The 17365-nt window shown below is 45.9% G+C and overlaps 1 protein-coding gene across 2 annotated transcripts in view; it reads right to left on the reverse strand.

Annotated features, from left to right (window-relative positions):
- The window catches only part of LOC124046088 (extended synaptotagmin-1-like), a 29525-nt gene extending 12626 nt beyond the window's left edge, over positions 1-16899 (reverse strand). For both annotated transcript variants that reach the window (XR_006840946.1, XM_046366080.1), the window contains exons 1-17: positions 16190-16899; positions 14870-14911; positions 10665-10799; positions 10261-10334; positions 10046-10118; positions 9461-9550; positions 9285-9340; positions 8429-8549; positions 8002-8178; positions 5873-5955; positions 5198-5246; positions 4459-4548; positions 4127-4222; positions 3888-3959; positions 3674-3760; positions 2717-2866; positions 1989-2174 (exon numbers count right to left, since the gene is read on the reverse strand). Coding sequence is in view for 1 of the 2 variants with exons in the window: in XM_046366080.1 (XP_046222036.1) it covers positions 1989-2174; positions 2717-2866; positions 3674-3760; positions 3888-3959; positions 4127-4222; positions 4459-4548; positions 5198-5246; positions 5873-5955; positions 8002-8178; positions 8429-8549; positions 9285-9340; positions 9461-9550; positions 10046-10118; positions 10261-10334; positions 10665-10799; positions 14870-14911; positions 16190-16549 (1941 nt within the window). In the remaining variant the exon portion in view is untranslated. The remainder of the gene's footprint in view (positions 1-1988; positions 2175-2716; positions 2867-3673; positions 3761-3887; positions 3960-4126; positions 4223-4458; positions 4549-5197; positions 5247-5872; positions 5956-8001; positions 8179-8428; positions 8550-9284; positions 9341-9460; positions 9551-10045; positions 10119-10260; positions 10335-10664; positions 10800-14869; positions 14912-16189) is intronic.
- Between the last annotated feature and the right edge of the window lie 466 nt (positions 16900-17365).

Here is a 17365-nt window from a genome sequence, read left to right on the forward strand (position 1 = left end):
GAGAAGACGGCAACAACGACATACGGGTGTAAATATATACGTTGCAATTATTCTCTAATGAGCGGCCGTTCATGTGCAAAGGATTAGCATTTCAATTCATATAATTCTAGACTGTGTGTAGTGAATCCATTTTTGTCTTTCCCACTAATTCTCAGTCCCACCCCTTTCCTTTTGTCTACCAAGATGTCATATCGGTTTAGCCCACTAGGGACTTTTCTATCATTGTTAGTAACCGATATCTACTGTTTGTTTGTTATGTATTTCTGTGATTATTTAGTTAGTTAGTAAATAAATAATTAAGCCAATTTGTACATCGCTGATTCATAATTTATGCTGGGGTTCGTGCAGATAACCAAGATTTTTACGACGTTTGGAACGAGACTAACAAGGTAATAATAATACATAAATGAGAATGACTAAACGATCTGAAGAGTTATATTCGGAAAATTATAGCTCCGTAAATCAACATTTTCCGTGGTGCCCCAACTTCCTAGTTAATTAACTTTACATGATTACTTTAATCACGTAATAATATTTACACATAGAGAATTCACCCTCAACCCCCAGCTGTGCCTTGGACCCCATATGTGAACTGATTGCCCCCCATCTATCTTCAGAGCTCGTGCTGCTAGGTGACCTAAACTGGGCCATGCTCAACACCCCGGGTATCCAACAATCTAAGCTTGATGCCCTCGAACAAACACAAATGATCAATAAACCCCAAATCCGTAAACACGGGCACCCGCATGCTAACCAACTTTCCCTCTAAATACACCCCCGCTGTTTTCAACCAAGATCTCAGCGATCACTGCCTCATTGCCTGCATCCGTAATGGGTTTGCGGTCAAATGACCACCCCTCATCACTGTCAAACGCTCCCTAAAACACTTCAGAGCAGGCCTTTCTAATCGACCTGGCCCGGGTATCCTGGAAGGATATTGACCTCATCCTGTCAGTAGAGGATGCCTGGGTATTCTTTAAAAGTGCATTCCTCACCATCTTAAATAAGCATGCACCATTTTTTTTTAAATGACCTCACATTAAGCAACTCCAATCCAAAATTAAATCTAGAATCGGCTTCCTATTTCGCAACAAAGCATCCTTCACTCATGCTGCCAAACATACCCTCGTAAAACTGAGCATCCTACCGATCCTCGACTTCGGCGATGTCATTTACATCTCAGACTCCTCCCTGGCCATTGTACCACACCTTAAATACCTTGGAAGCATCCACTCGGGAAGACTGCAACACCAACCAGGATATCCACAATCGGATCAAACAGGCTTCATCCTCCTTTAGACGGCTAAGGAAAAGGGTTTTCGACAACAGCAACCTTCATCTACCCACCAAAGTTGCAGTGTACCAGGCAGTATGTGTATCTTCACTCCTTTATGGACATGAAACGTGGGCAGTCTACGGCCAACACTTAAAACAACTGGCGTCCTTTCGCATAAAATGCCTCCAACAACGTTTTAGACGTGACCTGGCAGGACAGTGTTCCGCACTCAGAGATCCTCCAGAGGAACCAACTGGAAGAGCATTGAGGCGTCCCTCACACGCAACCAGCTTAGATAGCTCGGCCATGCCATCGGATGCCAGAGGACCGCCTGTTAAGAAAGACGCTGTGCGGACAGCTACAACTGGGACGTCGCTCTGCAGGTGGCCAGAAAAAAAGCAGGCTAAAGGACCAAACGAAGACATCACTATAGGAGTGTGTTAGATGAACCCTGCCTCCCTCCAGACATGTTGCTGCGACCCTTCCAATTGGCGCGGCCTCTGCCACAGGGAGTGCTGTTGGCCGATGTAAAAAAAGACTGAACGACATATGACCAGGCCTGCTCCGGCCTCAACGGGACAGGCCTTTATGTTCTCCGTCTGTGGCAGACTGTGTGCATCCCGCGTCGGCTTATACAGTAATCAGTGAACACACAAGCTGTAGTGGAAGTCAGTGTTTGTGTGTGTGTGTGTGTTTCGGTTAGCGGACTCACCTCACTAGCAAAGTCCGAGTCAGGGGTGGTCTGCTGGGGTCGGGTGGGTACAGGTTTGGGGGCTCCACTCACTCCCCCAGGGGCCAACTCTGATGAGATACCCCCATCTCCGTGGCCTGACCCTGGGCTTAGGGGGTGAGGAGATACGGGGCTGGTAGGAGAGGCATCCTCATTTAAATACAGCACCTGTATCAGGAGAGAGAAGAGAGGGAGATACTTAGTCGGAGACATACATTTTAGGACAGGTTATGCCATGGCATCACTGTGAGTGTGTGTGTGTTCCATGTGTGTGTGTGTGTTTGTAGGTGTGTGTGTGTATATATGTGTGTGTACTCATGCCTTCATGCACGCGTGTGTGTTTGTAGGTGTGTGTGTGTATATATGTGTGTGTACTCATGCCTGCATGCACACATGTGTGTGTGTGTGTGTGTGTGTGTGTGTGTGTGTGTGTGTGTGTGTGTGTGTGTGTGTGTGTGTGTGTGTGTGTGTGTGTGTGTGTGTGTGTGTGTGTGTGTGTGTGTGTGTGTGTGTGTGTGTGTGTGTGTGTGTGTGTGTGTGTGTGTGTGTGTGTGTGTACTCATGCCTGCATGCATGCGTGTGTGGTTGTAGGTGTGTGTGTGTGTGTGTGTGTATATATGTGTACTCATGCCTGCATGCACGTGTGTGTGTTTGCATGCTGTGCTTCCTGTGTGTGCTTTCCTGCATTTGTGTGCATACTCCCCACCCACCCTCAGAACAGCGTTGATATAGATGCGGCTGGCCTGGCCAGAGTTGTCCAGCTGAAACCACTGGTCCATGCTGAGGTCAGGACTAGCCAGCAGACGGGACAGAGGGATGGACAGACTGCCAAGAGACAGAGCCCGGTCATCATCTTTCACCTGGAGGGAGGAGGAGGAGGAGGGAGGAGGAGGAGGAGGGAGGGGGAGGAGGAGAGAGGGGGGAGGGGGGGGGGGGGGGAGGAGAGGCAGATGAGGAGGAGGTAAAAGGATGTGTGGATATGATTGACAGGTGGATAAGGGCGGATAAGGATTGATATTCTACAACAGTGGTGTGTGTCTGTGACATCTGCAGTAAACGAGGATCCACTCGTAACCACTGTGACCTTTAAGTCAATATTACGAGAGATCGTGATGGATAGAGAGAGAGAAAGAGATAGATAGAGAGAGAGAGAGCAAGAGACAGATTGATAGAGAGAAAGAGAGAGATGGATACAGAAAGACAGAGATGAAAGAGAGAGAGAAAGAGATATATAGAGAGAGAGATGGAAAGAGAGCGAGAGAGATTGATAGAGAGAAAGAGATATATAGAGAGAGAGATGGAAAGAGAGCGAGAGACAGATTGATAGAGAGAAAGAGATATATAGAGAGAGATGGAAAGAGAGCGAGAGACAGATTGATAGAGAGAAAGAGATATATAGAGAGAGATGGAAAGAGAGCGAGAGACAGATTGATAGAGAGAAAGAGAGAGACAGAGTTGGATACAGAAAGACAGAGATGATAGAGAGAGAGAAAGAGATATATAGAGAGAGAGATGGAAAGAGAGCGAGAGACAGATTGATAGAGAGAAAGAGATATATAGAGAGAGAGATGGAAAGAGAGCGAGAGACAGATGGATAAAGAAAGACAGAGATGATAGAGAAAAACAGATTGACAGAGAGAAAAATAGGCTTGTGGCTCTCTTATCACCTGAATAGAAATTTCCTGTTTGCGAGGGTCCTGGATGTAGAATGTGAAGGCAACTTCCCACACTGGGTCAGTGGTAAGATAACAAGTCTAGGAACCATAGGGGAGAGGACACAAGGTGATGGAGCATGAGAGAAATACACTAACCTAGCACTTAAGGCAAATGGACACCATAGTAATTAAGACCTTCTGAGGGTCTATGGGGGTGAATTCCTACCTTACTCTCCTTGGTTGTGTCTTCTACGGACAGCTGCACCATGGGGCTGGGGTCCTTGTTACCCTTTTTCATCTGAAACCCAACAACATATCATACAGATTTGACACACGCCAACAGTCAGCCACAGGGGTCATAACGAAGAGAAGCTTTCGCTATTGTCACAGCTAAATGGAGGGTCAGAATAGACAAAGGCCCGCGCCACCGCAGCCCAGAGCATCAGTCAGTCGGTCTGTACTCACAGGCAGGTCTTGAGCCCGGTCCAGGTAGACAGCCAGGATGGCTGCCGAAGGAGGGTCTGCTGTCTTACAGGTCATATTCTGGTTCCTCTGGATAACCTGATCACAGGGGAAGACAGGGCTTTAGTGGCCCATCGCCATTGACTACAGTTTAAATGCTGAAGGCGCAATGAGATTTCTATCCAGCTTGCAATGGCAAGGTTTACGCGTCGCAAACAACATCACAAGCACTCCTTATTCTAAAACTGTGAGGGGAGTCTGGCCAAAACCATTCAAGCATTTTATTTGACCATGGGAACATTAGTAGTGATACAGTGATGTAGTGTAGTGGGCACCTCGTTGAGTCGGTCAGCAGAGGACAGCAGAGAGAGCCACTCCAGACGGAGGTGAACACTGCCAGATGGTACATCCTTCAGACTAAACCACTAGCAGAGAAAAAGAGGGGGGGCGGTTTAAAGAGAACTTCAGACTGAACCAATGAGTGTTGAAGAGGGGGGGGGTGAGTGCTTGAGGTGGAATGACAAAAGATACTCATTCTAGGTGGTGGAAATCATTTACATTTTAAAGTACCGGTGTTTAGAGTGAATATTCTAGAATAGCCGGTACTCGAGCAGTAGACAATATGAGGTGGCGATTCTCTGTACTGGCGTACACTGGCAAAATTTAAACACTGGGGGGGTGTCACGTTATTGTAGTGAGTTGGTGGTGAGCCCAGAGAGCCAGAAGGAGATCAGAAGGTGGGAGGCACACAGGGTCTGCATGACACCTGCTGCTTAGACGGGATTACCAGATTCAACCATAATTCAGTCTACAGACGTGTCTTAAGGGTAGCCTTAATTCCAACTCATTCCAGCTTTTACTATCTTATACGAGATACGGACAATAGCTGGTAGAGAGAGATATACACAGTATACCTCAGTTAAAAATATAATTGACTGGAGCTACTTCTAAAATAGTGAAAGTAAATTACTTTTTACTGAACCCATACTATCTGTGACGTGTCAGACTTTCTATCAATATCAAGTAAATGAGATGAAAAACTAAAGCATATAGCCATTAGCACTTGCAACTCACCTCATCTAAAACTCTGGCCTTGTGTACGATATCTAGATCCATCTTGACCCTGAGAGAGACAGAGAGAGACAGAGACAGAGACAGAGACAGAGACAGAGACAGAGACAGAGAGAGAGAGAGAGACAGAGACAGAGACAGAGACAGAGACAGAGACAGAGAGAGACAGAGAGAGACAGAGAGAGACAGAGAGAGACAGAGACAGAGACAGAGACAGAGACAGAGACAGAGACAGAGACAGAGACAGAGACAGAGACAGAGAGACAGCGAGAGACAGAGAGAGAGAGACAGAGAGAGAGAGAGACAGAGAGAGAGAGAGAGAGAGAGAGAGAGAGAGAGAGAGAGAGAGAGAGAGAGAGAGAGAGAGACAGAGAGAGAGAGAGAGAGACAGAGAGAGAGAGAGAGAGACAGACAGAGAGAGACAGAGAGACAGACAGAGAGACAGAGAGAGAGACAGAGAGAGAGAGAGAGAACGGAAGAGAAGAAGGAACATGTATATCTCAAATCAAATGTATTTGTCACATACACATGGTTAGCAGATGTTAATGTGAGTGTAGCGAAATATCTGCGTTCCATCTTCAGCGCATTACAACATAGCACAAGTGTATTTGTAACTGCAATGGAGATGGTGTTACAGAGAAACACAGAGAAACCGCGAAGGAATGATGATGATGCTACCTGCCCAGGAAGTCATCCTGGTTCTGGTCTTTATCAAACACTTCCACCTCCAACTCCTGACCAGGCACTTCATGGACAATCACCTGACACACACACACACACACACAAAAAACGACACCAGATGACACCGTAGCCAACAGTAACAACACGACAGACTGAATGTATACGTAGAAATAAAAGCTGTAAAAAAAAATTAAAACAACTACAAATATATTTGTCCTTCGATGGAGTTGGTTACTAAAGAATGTAATTTATTTAAAAATACAAGGTGACAGACACATGCGAATAGGATGATCCAGAAAGGTCCCATGTTTGATAACTACATTATTGCAAAGCTACATGGCAGCAAATATAAGGCCCCCGTGTTTCTCTCAACAGCCCTGAAGTCCAAGCTATCAGACATACTCTGCACGTTGTGCAAGGCTGTTCATGTCTCTATAGAAACCAGGGCCAGAGTTTCCCCTTTTCTTTGCTGCACAAAGCAGAAGACGCTGCCTGAGGGAACAACCCGTTTTGGTCAAAACACACGGAGAGGTAGTGCACTATTTAGGGAATAGGGTGCCGTTTTGGGATGCACTTATAATATGCCGATCTGCTCCTACCACTGTAAATATTTCTGTGTGGTTCACTAAAGTGGTATTTCTGTAATATGCAGGCAGGCCTCTTTTTTTTTTTTTTTGGGGGGGGGGGGGGGGGGGGTTCTGCAGAGATAAGCAGATTAAACAAACCAAGGGCACTGTGACATGCCACATTCTCTCTCATAGCAGGCTGCAGGTGGTGGAGGGACAGGGACTCCACTCTTAAGGGACCGAGGCCTAAGACAGATGTCACGCTCAGGGCCACAATCAGGTCACGACAGGGAGAAAGGCGTTTACAATGCCGCTGTACACGCAGTGAATGTCAACCCACTGGGCGCAGACGTCATTTCAACGTCTAGTTTTGATTTTCATTGGGTCGAGTTGTCGACTAACATGAATTCAACGTGAAACCGAGCAGAAAGGTCATCGTTTCGATTACAAAAGTAATAGTAGGGGGGCAAATCCTAATCAGTTTCCCACGTTGATTCAACGTCACACTGAACGTTGCTGCTGAAATGACGTGGAAACCAGCTTTCAACCCGTGGGAGGTCTCCTTTCTCAAGTTCAACACTGTCACAGTAATGTCGAAATCCTCCTATGTGCAGTGTTGTTGTGTTCCAATTTCAGATTTTCATTTTGCTGACCATTTGCAATGTCCTCCTGAGTTGTCTTGAAGGGGGCTTGAAGTAAGGAGGATCTCCTGTAACTATTTTGACTTGTTCGGGTGGTCTTTCACCCGGGTTCCCAGCTGCAAGCCCCACCTCAATAACAGACACATTTAACAAGGCTCATAAATATGCAATAACTAATAATGAGCTGGGGGACCAGCAACGCTCTGCGGCAGCTCTGAGTGATGAATTCAACTTTAGACCGTCTGTGGTGTTGTATTCCATTTATTCTCCCCACTCTCACATCTCTGTAATAATTGATCGGAGAACTATCCCAGCTGTGCGCCTCGGAATGGTGAATATTCATCTTTAGACAGTAATGTATCAGTTTCCCCCCCCTCTCACCTCCTACATCTATGTCTTCTCTCTCACTCTGTCCGTCTTCCACTCTTTCTCAATCTTCTCTCTCTCGCTCTTTCCTCTCGTCACCTCAAACGTCTCTCCCTCTCTCGCTCTTTCCTCTTGTCACCTCAAACATCTCTCTCTCTTTCCGCTCGTCACCTCAAACATCTCTCTCTCTTTCCGCTCGTCACCTCATACATCTCCTCTCCGCTCTTGTCACCTCAAACATCTCTCTCTCTCTCATCTCTCTCTCTCCGCTCTTGTCACCTCAAACATCTCTCTCTCTCTCCGCTCTTGTCACCTCAAACATCTCTCTCTCTCTCACCTCAAACATCTCTCTCTCTCTCACCTCATACATCTCTCTCTCACCTCATACATCTCTCTCACATCATACATCTCTCTCTCTCTCTCACCTCATACATCTCTCTCTCTCTCTCCGCTGTTGTCACCTCAAACATCTCTCGCTCTTTCCGCTCTTGTCACCTCAAACATCTCTCACTCTCTCCGCTCTTGTCACCTCAAACATCTCTCTCTGCCTCACCTCATACATCTCTCTCCACTGTGGGTTGAGGTTGCTGTCCACGGTGTGTGATGTGAAGGTCTGGGTGCCCACACGCAGCACAGCGTACGGGTCAGACTTCCCGTCTATAATCCCCTTAATGACCGTGTCCTTGGCTGTCAGCTCCTCAGCCTCCAGCAGGTGGATTCGCACCACTCCCTGACAGACCGACAGAGAGGCATGATTAACACATAGTCTCCCTTTCGCCGTCCACTGGTTCCACATTCTGCAGCTTTGCCCGGAGACATGCCTGTGAACTCCTACAGTCATACGTCTCAGTTACAACCGGTGTTTGTCTATGTCAATCATACAAGTAGGGTCAGTCAATCTGTTGTGTTTGGTAAATGCTTCAGTCAGTCGGAGTCTGTGACTCTCCAGGACAGGTGATTGAGTAATTCAGTGGTGTTACCCGTGGGAGAGGGGAGCGGAGCTGCGCAACGTGCAGGTCGGCCACCAGGGGGATAGTGAGGCGGTTGGGGAGGACCAGGTACGAGGCTATAGCATCCATTATCTTAGTGTCCGACATGGCACTGCAAATGAATGCAAGGGTGGCGTTGGGGACACACAGAGATGGGAAACAAACAAATAGACAAAGACTATATACACTACTGCTGACAACATGAACATGCATCAAACATGATATCTTGGCACGTATACATAAAGGGTCTCAGAGTAGGAGTGCTGATCTAGGATCAGTTTTGCAGTTTAGCTCATAATAAGTCAATATAATATGGACAGAGGGAACCTGATCCTAAGTTAGCACTCCTACTACGAGACGCTTTACGGGCTCTGGGTAATAGACAACAGGACCAACCAACGGCACCCGTTGAGTAAGGATGTGGTTGAGGCAGGGGACCTTGAAATCATTTTTTAGCTAAATGTGATTTCTCAGTTCAGTGAATACAATTAAATAAGAATCATTAAACGTGTTGCCAGGAATCTTTGATATATGATGTTAGCAAACTAAAGTTAACTACAACATCACTGACAATTAATGATTTAATTGCAATATCAGACAATTAGCTACATGTCTTATCCACACACAATGTGATCAGGGACACTGACAGTGTCCTAGTAAAAATGTGCTACAACTATGGTCATTGACAATGGCCAATGACAATGACCGTAGTTTGGCAAGACAGTACAAACAGATTGGGGACCAGGCTACTTCCCCCTGAGGTGACACAAAGATTAAAAACACACCGCAAACAACAATGCCATATAAGTGGTCCTTTGAGAAAGCCAGAAAGAGCCCTCTCACTCACTTGAGTCCAGGGATATCCAGCAAGTTGGTCAGCCCAGTCCAGTTGATGTCCAGCTTCTGTGAAGGCAGATGTAGTTAAAGAGAGTCAACTTCAGAAGATGCTGCACCAAATGAATGAATGGATGTATGTGTGGACGGACGGGTGAAGGAATGAAGCGATTGGTAACAGAGACTCACAGGCCTGCGTATGAAGAACATGGTGACGGCTCCCACCAAAGGAACGTCTCCAATCAGGGGCTCCAGAATAACCCTCAACATTCCATGTAGCTACAGAGACGGGGGGGGGGAGGGACGGGGAGGGGGAGAGACGGGGGGGAGACGGACGGGGGAAGGACGGGGAGAGACGGGGGGCACGGGGGGAGGGGGGAGACGGGGGGAGACACGGGGGGGGGAGAGACGGGGGGAGGGGGAGAGACGGGGGGAGACACGGGGGAGGGGATGGACGGGGGAGGGAGAGGGGGGACGGGGAGGGGGAGAGACGGGGGGAGACACGGGGGAGGGGGAGAGACGGGGGGAGGGGAAGAGACGGGGGAAGGGGAGAGACGGGGGAGGGGGAAGAGACGGGGAGGGGGAGAGATGGGGGAGGGGGAGATGGGGGCGAAAAGGAGGAAAAGAGATAATGAGGGAAATAATTAGAGAGCGACAGAAACCGAAAGAGAGAGAATGATACAGGTTAGCTTTATATAGAAATTTGCGGGGGGGAACGTCTCATGTACTGCACTCCCACCAAGTCCCCAGCAACACTGTTCCTTCTCTCTTTACCTGTACCCCTTTCACTCCTGCTTTGCAAAAGTACTTTTTGATCTCCACATTGATCTCCACATCACCCGCATAGCTGGAGAAAGGAGAGAGGGGAGGAGCAGGGGGAGAACAGGGACATTATTTAAGTGTCAAGCTTCTGTTGCTGCTATAGACAATGGACGTGCTCTTCATCACAGAGGATGGTGAGGACAGCCACACGTGCGGCGGCTGCGTACCTAATGTACAGATCCAGTAAGACCTGCCGCTTGTTGTGCTCCGTGTGAGCCTTCACTCCCACAACCTTCAGGGCCTGCGACAACAACAAAAAACACACACATCATATTGTGTTATCATGAGCATAGAGAGTCCACAACATAGATTGTGTTTACTGCAAGATGCCGTGTATAAGGTAACCTCGTCTGCAGGCTATTGGGGAGGAAGTCTGGTGCTAATAAGAAGTGATTTGTTTGTGTGGAAGTGTTCTGTATGGTCATTAGTGTCCAAATGAACCTGTCCATCTTGCTTTGTATAATGACAGGGTATACCAGAGCTACATATGTATATCTCTATAAATGACTTGGCTCTGGGGGCCTACTATACAGTAGTGACATGGTGTTATAGCAGGCCGGGGCTCTTGTACCTTGTCCCCTAGGTTCACTTTGGTGAAGCTGAGGGTCTGTAGGTGGGTGTTGGATGCACGTATGACTGGAGCAATGGTTTCGACCAGTAACTTCTCCAGATACTGGCCCACGAACGGCCACGCCTGCTGCAGAATCTACAGGAGAGAGAGAGAGAGAGAGAGAGAGAGAGAGAGAGAGAGAGAGAGAGAGAGAGAGAGAGAGAGAGAGAGAGAGAGAGAGAGAGAGAGAGAGAGAGAGAGAGAGAGAGAGAGAGAGAGGTAGAGATAGTGAGAGGGAGATAGTGAGAGGGTGGAAAGGGGATGTAGTCATGCTTCTCACTGTGTGTTTACAACCTAATAAATATACATGAGATCTTTCTTTGATCTTCATCATCGATTGCTTCAAGGACACCTTTGTCATTTTTCAAGGACTGCAGTGCTCGCAGGCGATTTCACTGAATGTTGAATGTAAAATGTATGGAGAATATACGATCTGCATTAGCTTGCTCGCCAAAGCTCATGAGGTCAACATATGCTATGCCATATTCATTCATATTTACGTTGTAGAATCACATTTGAAGTCACAGATAGTAGGTTCTATAACAACTGATTAACTCTACTGGCCAACCAAAAAGGACATGTCCTGTACACGTCCCTTATAATTGACAGCATCTGCAAACGCAGAAAGAAGAACTGATGGTGAAAGATTTCACAACCTTAGAGCATGATGTCCCCTCCCCTGTATCGCATATCCACTTACACTACAGGAAACGACAACCACACATCTGGTCGAGAGGCTCTTCACATGACGGAAACACAAAAGCCGATGCCCTGCCGTCAAATGACCTAGTGACCTCATGGGTGGAAGTATATTTATATTTTTCATCATTTCATCATTAATAAACATTTTTTATTTATTTTAAATCTGCCAATCTGCCAATCTGTTTCTGTGTCAAACAGTAAAACAAATTCAGTCTTCTGTGATGTATAAAAGGTGTAATATTGGGATGCAAACTCAAAATGCAATAGATTTCAACTCAATATCTGACATAGTACAGGTGTCTTCTTGTTTTTAAAGCCCATCACCATCTGTGTGTGATGTATACTTTTGTTTCAAAGTAGATGTGTTTAAGACTACCAAGAAACGCTGCGTGAGCCTGATTTAGCCCACTGTTTGTGTCACACTGCTTTGCTTTTATCTTGGCCAGGTTGTAAATGAAAACTTGTTCTCAACGGGCCTAACTGGTTAAATAAAAGGTCAAATAAAAAATAAAATAATCAACTATACATTTGATGGTTCACTTTTGTATGGTTCCACTGTGCAAGTCACCTCTTGTTGGTCATATTGTTTAAATCATACAGCCATGCAGTTGTTTATACCGCAAATTAATGGAAAGATCCATCTGACATCTAAAGCTTGGCGTCACTTTGAAAAGGTGCTAATTTCTGAATCAGTGTGTGAGATTTAAAGCTTGGCGTCACTTTGAAAAGGTGCTAATTTCTGAATCAGTGTGTGAGATTTAAAGCTTGGCGTCACGTTGAAAAGGTGCTAATTTCTGAATCAGTGTGTGAGATTTAAAGCTTGGCGTCACTTTGAAAAGGTGCTAATTTCTGAATCAGTGTGTGAGATTTAAAGCTTGGCGTCACTTTGAAAAGGTGCTAATTTCTGAATCAGTGTGTGAGATTTAAAGCTTGGCGTCACTTTGAAAAGGTGCTAATTTCTGAATCAGTGTGTGAGATTTAAAGCTGGGCGTCACTTTGAAAAGGTGCTAATTTCTGAATCAGTGTGTGAGATTTAAAGCTTGGCGTCACTTTGAAAAGGTGCTAATTTCTGAATCAGTGTGTGAGATTTAAAGCTTGGCGTCACTTTGAAAAGGTGCTAATTTCTGAATCAGTGTGTGAGATTTAAAGCTTGGCGTCACTTTGAAAAGGTGCTAATTTCTGAATCAGTGTGTGAGATTTAAAGCTGGGCGTCACTTTGAAAAGGTGCTAATTTCTGAATCAGTGTGTGAGATTTAAAGCTTGGCGTCACTTTGAAAAGGTGCTAATTTCTGAATCAGTGTGTGAGATTTAAAGCTTGGCGTCACTTTGAAAAGGTGCTAATTTCTGAATCAGTGTGTGAGATTTAAAGCTTGGCGTCACTTTGAAAAGGTGCTAATTTCTGAATCAGTGTGTGAGATTTAAAGCTTGGCGTCACTTTGAAAAGGTGCTAATTTCTGAATCAGTGTGTGAGATTTAAAGCGTCAATCAGCAGTGGAAACGATAACAAAGCTCCGACCCCGCCCCTGTTTCGGTAAACAGCTGAAGGATGGGGCTGGAGAAATATAACCACTCTCAAATCCATACACGTAGCTATGGATGCAAGGACCAGACCATCTATGAAATCAAATGTATGGTTTTAACCATGTTTTCAGGCTATATAGTGTTTGTTTACATTTACAAGCTAATATTTTGGGTTCTGGTGGGGTACGACAGTTGAGCTAAGCTCATGAGGCATTTAGAAGTCATATTCTTCAAGAATCAAAGGGTATATATTGATTTGATTTACAAGGCCCAAAGATTGATGTAGAAACTGCTGATTGGCCCTACAAGGCAGTGGCACTAATACTTCTCATCTCACTGCCAAGCCATTCCCAAATGGCACCCTACTCCCTACGGGTCCTGGTCAAAAGTGGTGCACTAAATAGGGAATAGGGTGCCGTTTGGGGCACAGCCATGATCTCAGTGATACGGTGTGTGCTCGCTCACTACTCCCGGAACCCAGCAAATCCAGTGAGCACTGAGCTACTCAATATGTCAAGAGAGACTACGCGCTCAAAGACTATCCTCACCAACGAGGTATCGTGTGGTGAAAATCCTCCTCATTAATCCAGGATTTAAGGCAAGGGATTGTGAACTGTAACTGCACGTAAATGAATAAAATTCCTAACAAGGACATAATGACATTCTGGCCTGTGTCATCCTATCTGTTGTTTTAGAAATGGTCAAATTCTAATTGAATCACATTTCGGCTGTGGCATCCTATCTCCTGTCCTGAAGAAGTGCGATGGGGAACCAGGCCAGGGTCTGTAGTTGCAGCCTGCCAGGCAGAGAAAGAGGCTGGGAAGGAAGCCCCGACGCAGTCAGAGCACGTGGTGGGTGTCAGCCAGGCAGCTAGCCTGGAGCAGCCCTGGTTGTTGCTTGTGAACGATAAGCCGAGCAGATCACTCCCCTACAATACGTGCTTTGTCACAGAGACTTCATTAATGTCTCCCAGTGAGAAGGGCAGCCTTGTTTATTGATAATCACATCACCGTCATCCTCGCTGAAGCTGCTGCTGGCACTCAGCGGAGATAGAGATGGGAGCGAGGCTCGCTGCTCTGGCTGCTGCAGAGGGTTTAGTGTGTGTGTGTGTTGTCAGGGGGAACCTTTACACTCCCCTCTGACTCTTACTAGAGGATGATGGGTACTAATGGAGGGAGTGCAGCGCTGCCAGAGGCAGAATGTAGACACACACCGCAACCCAGGGCAACGATGGACAGGCACAACAAAGCTCCTCCATCGCCACACCAGCACAACGGCTGTGTGTGTGTGTGTGTGTGTGTGTGTGTGTGTGTGTGTGTGTGTGTGTGTGTGTGTGTGTGTGTGTGTGTGTGTGTGTGTGTGTGTGTGTGTGTGTGTGTGTGTGTGTGTGTGTGTGTGTGTGTGTGTGTGTGTACATGTTTTCCTATATTATCACGACCAGAGTGTCCTGACGAGGTAAGAAAACAATACATATATTTGAAAAGCCAGGACTTTTTTTCATGTCCTGAATTTGTTAAAGATATATTTTAGGCTTAAGGGTTAGGTTTAGGGTTTGGGATTAAAGTTAGGGTTAGGATTTGGGGTTAGGTTTAGGTTTAGCATTAGGGTTTTGGGTTAAGGTTAGGTTAAGAGTTAGGGAAAATAGGATTTTGAATGGCAATACATTTTTACTACCCGAAAATACCTGAAAAAAACTAGTGGTGTGTGTGTGTGTGTCTTGGGGTAAGGGTTTAGGGGTTAGGGAAAATAAGATTTTGAATGGGACTGAATTGTGTCCCCCCACAAGGTTAGCCCCCACAAGACTATGTGCGTGTGTGTGTCTTGGGGTACAGGTTTAGGGGTTAGGGAAAATAGGATTTTGAATGGGACTGAATTGTGTCCCCCCACAAGGTTAGCCCCCACAAGACTGTGTGTATGTGCGTGTGTGTGTGTACACTACATACCTTGTTCATCCACTCAACTTTCTCCACGTCCGGAAAGTTGACCTGCAGAGAAAGAGAGAATGTGATTGGTTAGATTTTAACTTTGAACTGCCTTTAAACAATATAGCAGAAGAGTGTAACATGGGTAGGAATGTGTGGAGCTCGTGAAATGGCTAAAGATTGACTTGAGACAGTAAAATCAAGACGTGTGTGTCTTTTTGGCCCATCGCCCATGATGCAAAACGAACCACAGACCGACCCTAAACCTTCCCTCCAAAGCAAAACCACAGTCACAAGACCTTCACAAGATCACACTGATCATGATCAAGTGTGTATGCTTGTGTGTGTGTGAGAGAGAGAGCGATATCCTGTGATATCCTGTTGACACAAACCACAAAGATTGTGGTATAGTGTGAGTGTCCTGTGGGAGGGGTTGTTAAAGAATGTTGAAATCGTCCCATGACTTAAAAAAGTTCTCTTTCCTGATATGGTCCAGCTAGTCCCCCCCCCCCCCCCCCCCCTTGACTGATGTCTCTGAGTCATCAAGCTTATGGCATCTAGCCGTAGCACAACCCTCAAGTTCTAGGGAACCTTGGAACTGAAACAGGAAGTGGGGGTATAACACAGAAAAACGCCTAAAATTAGGGTGGCACGGCAAAACCTCAGAATGGAAACTCTCTCTTGTTAAAATGCTGAGACTCATAGTACGAGTAACTCACAGTCACTACGAGGCTAACTGTGCCAAATGTAAATACGCTCATGCCTCTGTGGCCATCTTTGTTGGACTAAATGTTCATTCTGAATTCCACCGCGACTGTGGCATTTTAGAGTTTGGACTCGTTCCCCCGGGCCCTGCACATTAAGTCCGTCCAAATATAGCTATGGTTGGATGGACTACAGAATGAAGAAGGTGAGGTGGGGGGTTGGTAGGAACAGAGTACAGTAGCAGCAGATAAAAAGGTATGAGAGAGAAAGAGACGGAGACAGAGACATGTTTGCTCATCAGTTATGTTTATAAACATGATCAAACTGTGTCAGACAGTTTCTGGATCATTAGTTTACAGATGTAGACATATTTTGACAGTGTAATCAACGGAGCCTTCGTTTTTTGGATTATGACGAGTTAATGTAAAGCACTTCTAAGTCATTCAGTATTATTCTAAATCAAAGGGTGTATTTTATTCATTAAAATTAATGGAAATATTATATTGCAGACTGTGGCTTTAAATGACCAGATTGCAGACTAGATAGTGGGCTGCAGATGTGTTCTGCAATCTGCAGTTGCAGAAGCAGGCTGAGCCTATAAGAGAATACACAATACAATATAGGTTTGTCACTTACCCATGGGGGTAATTCCCGTTTACTCCTAAAAGCCCTTGCAGTTGCGTATGCTCTCTCGTTCTCCAATACGTACATGGCAGACCGCAGCCGCATCACTTTCTCGTTGCGACTGTGTGTCCATCCCATGTAGACCATCAGACCGAACAGAACTAAGGTGATACTAAACCCGAAGTATCCTGCCAGGTAAACTGGCAAAAGTGTAGCCAGGCATTTTCCAAAGGACCACAACACGGATACCGCATGTTGGCCGGGCGGTTTGGGTGGCTGCGTCTCTTCCGGCAAGGCGGAATCTGCAGCCCCCGAGCCTGTGGCCATGCTCGGCCCTGCATCCCTAGATGGCGTCGCAAAATCCTTCTCCATGGAACAGCTACCTATGCAGTTCAGCGTTCAGTGCCTTCTTGTTGGTGAATTACTAATTAAACGAAATCCGAATTAGGTTAAGCCTGCAAACCATTGACAGTGGTTTACTCTATGGACACGAAATGTTCGTCTGAAATACCTCTTGAATCGGTAGCCCTCTCTTCGTGTGTGCACTGACAAGCAGACACGGACGGGCAAGTGGATTCTAATATTTGTTAGGCTTGAGAGGGCGTGTTTTCTAAATGAAAGTCCTCCTCAAATCCAATAGAGTAAAAAGTCGCCCTAAAATGTACTCGTTCCGAAAATAGTTGAAACGCACCGACTCCCCCGCACCAACCAGTCAATGAGTGACGTCTCCTACAAGAAAAAAGCTATTGCGCTGCTGCAGTTTTCACACACACACACACACACACACACACAAATCCGCATAGCTAGCTTTCCAACAGAATGAGAATCTATTTGCAGTAGCCTAAGCCTATACATGCGGTAGTAGGCTTATGAATACATTTGATAGTAGGCAAGACGACGTTCTTGATAAAGCAACCAACTACGGCAACCGCTCAAGCAAACCGTTATCTCTTGACGCCTGCCTGATATAATGTGCCTATTTACGCACTGGTGAGTGCACGTCTCCACACTTAGGGTTTTGGAGTCTAGTGTAGGCTGTTGAATGTTCTGTTTTTTTTTATCGGCATGCTACCAGTTTGTTAGTAATTTAGTATCTCATTGTTAATAATAGTCCGACATGCATTTGTAAAGGGGAAACACGTATAGCCTATGCGTTTATGTTTTCTATTTTTCATTATCATTTCAACC

Source organism: Oncorhynchus gorbuscha, linkage group LG10, assembly GCF_021184085.1.
Source record: "Oncorhynchus gorbuscha isolate QuinsamMale2020 ecotype Even-year linkage group LG10, OgorEven_v1.0, whole genome shotgun sequence".
NCBI classification, from domain to species: Eukaryota; Metazoa; Chordata; class Actinopteri; order Salmoniformes; family Salmonidae; genus Oncorhynchus; species Oncorhynchus gorbuscha.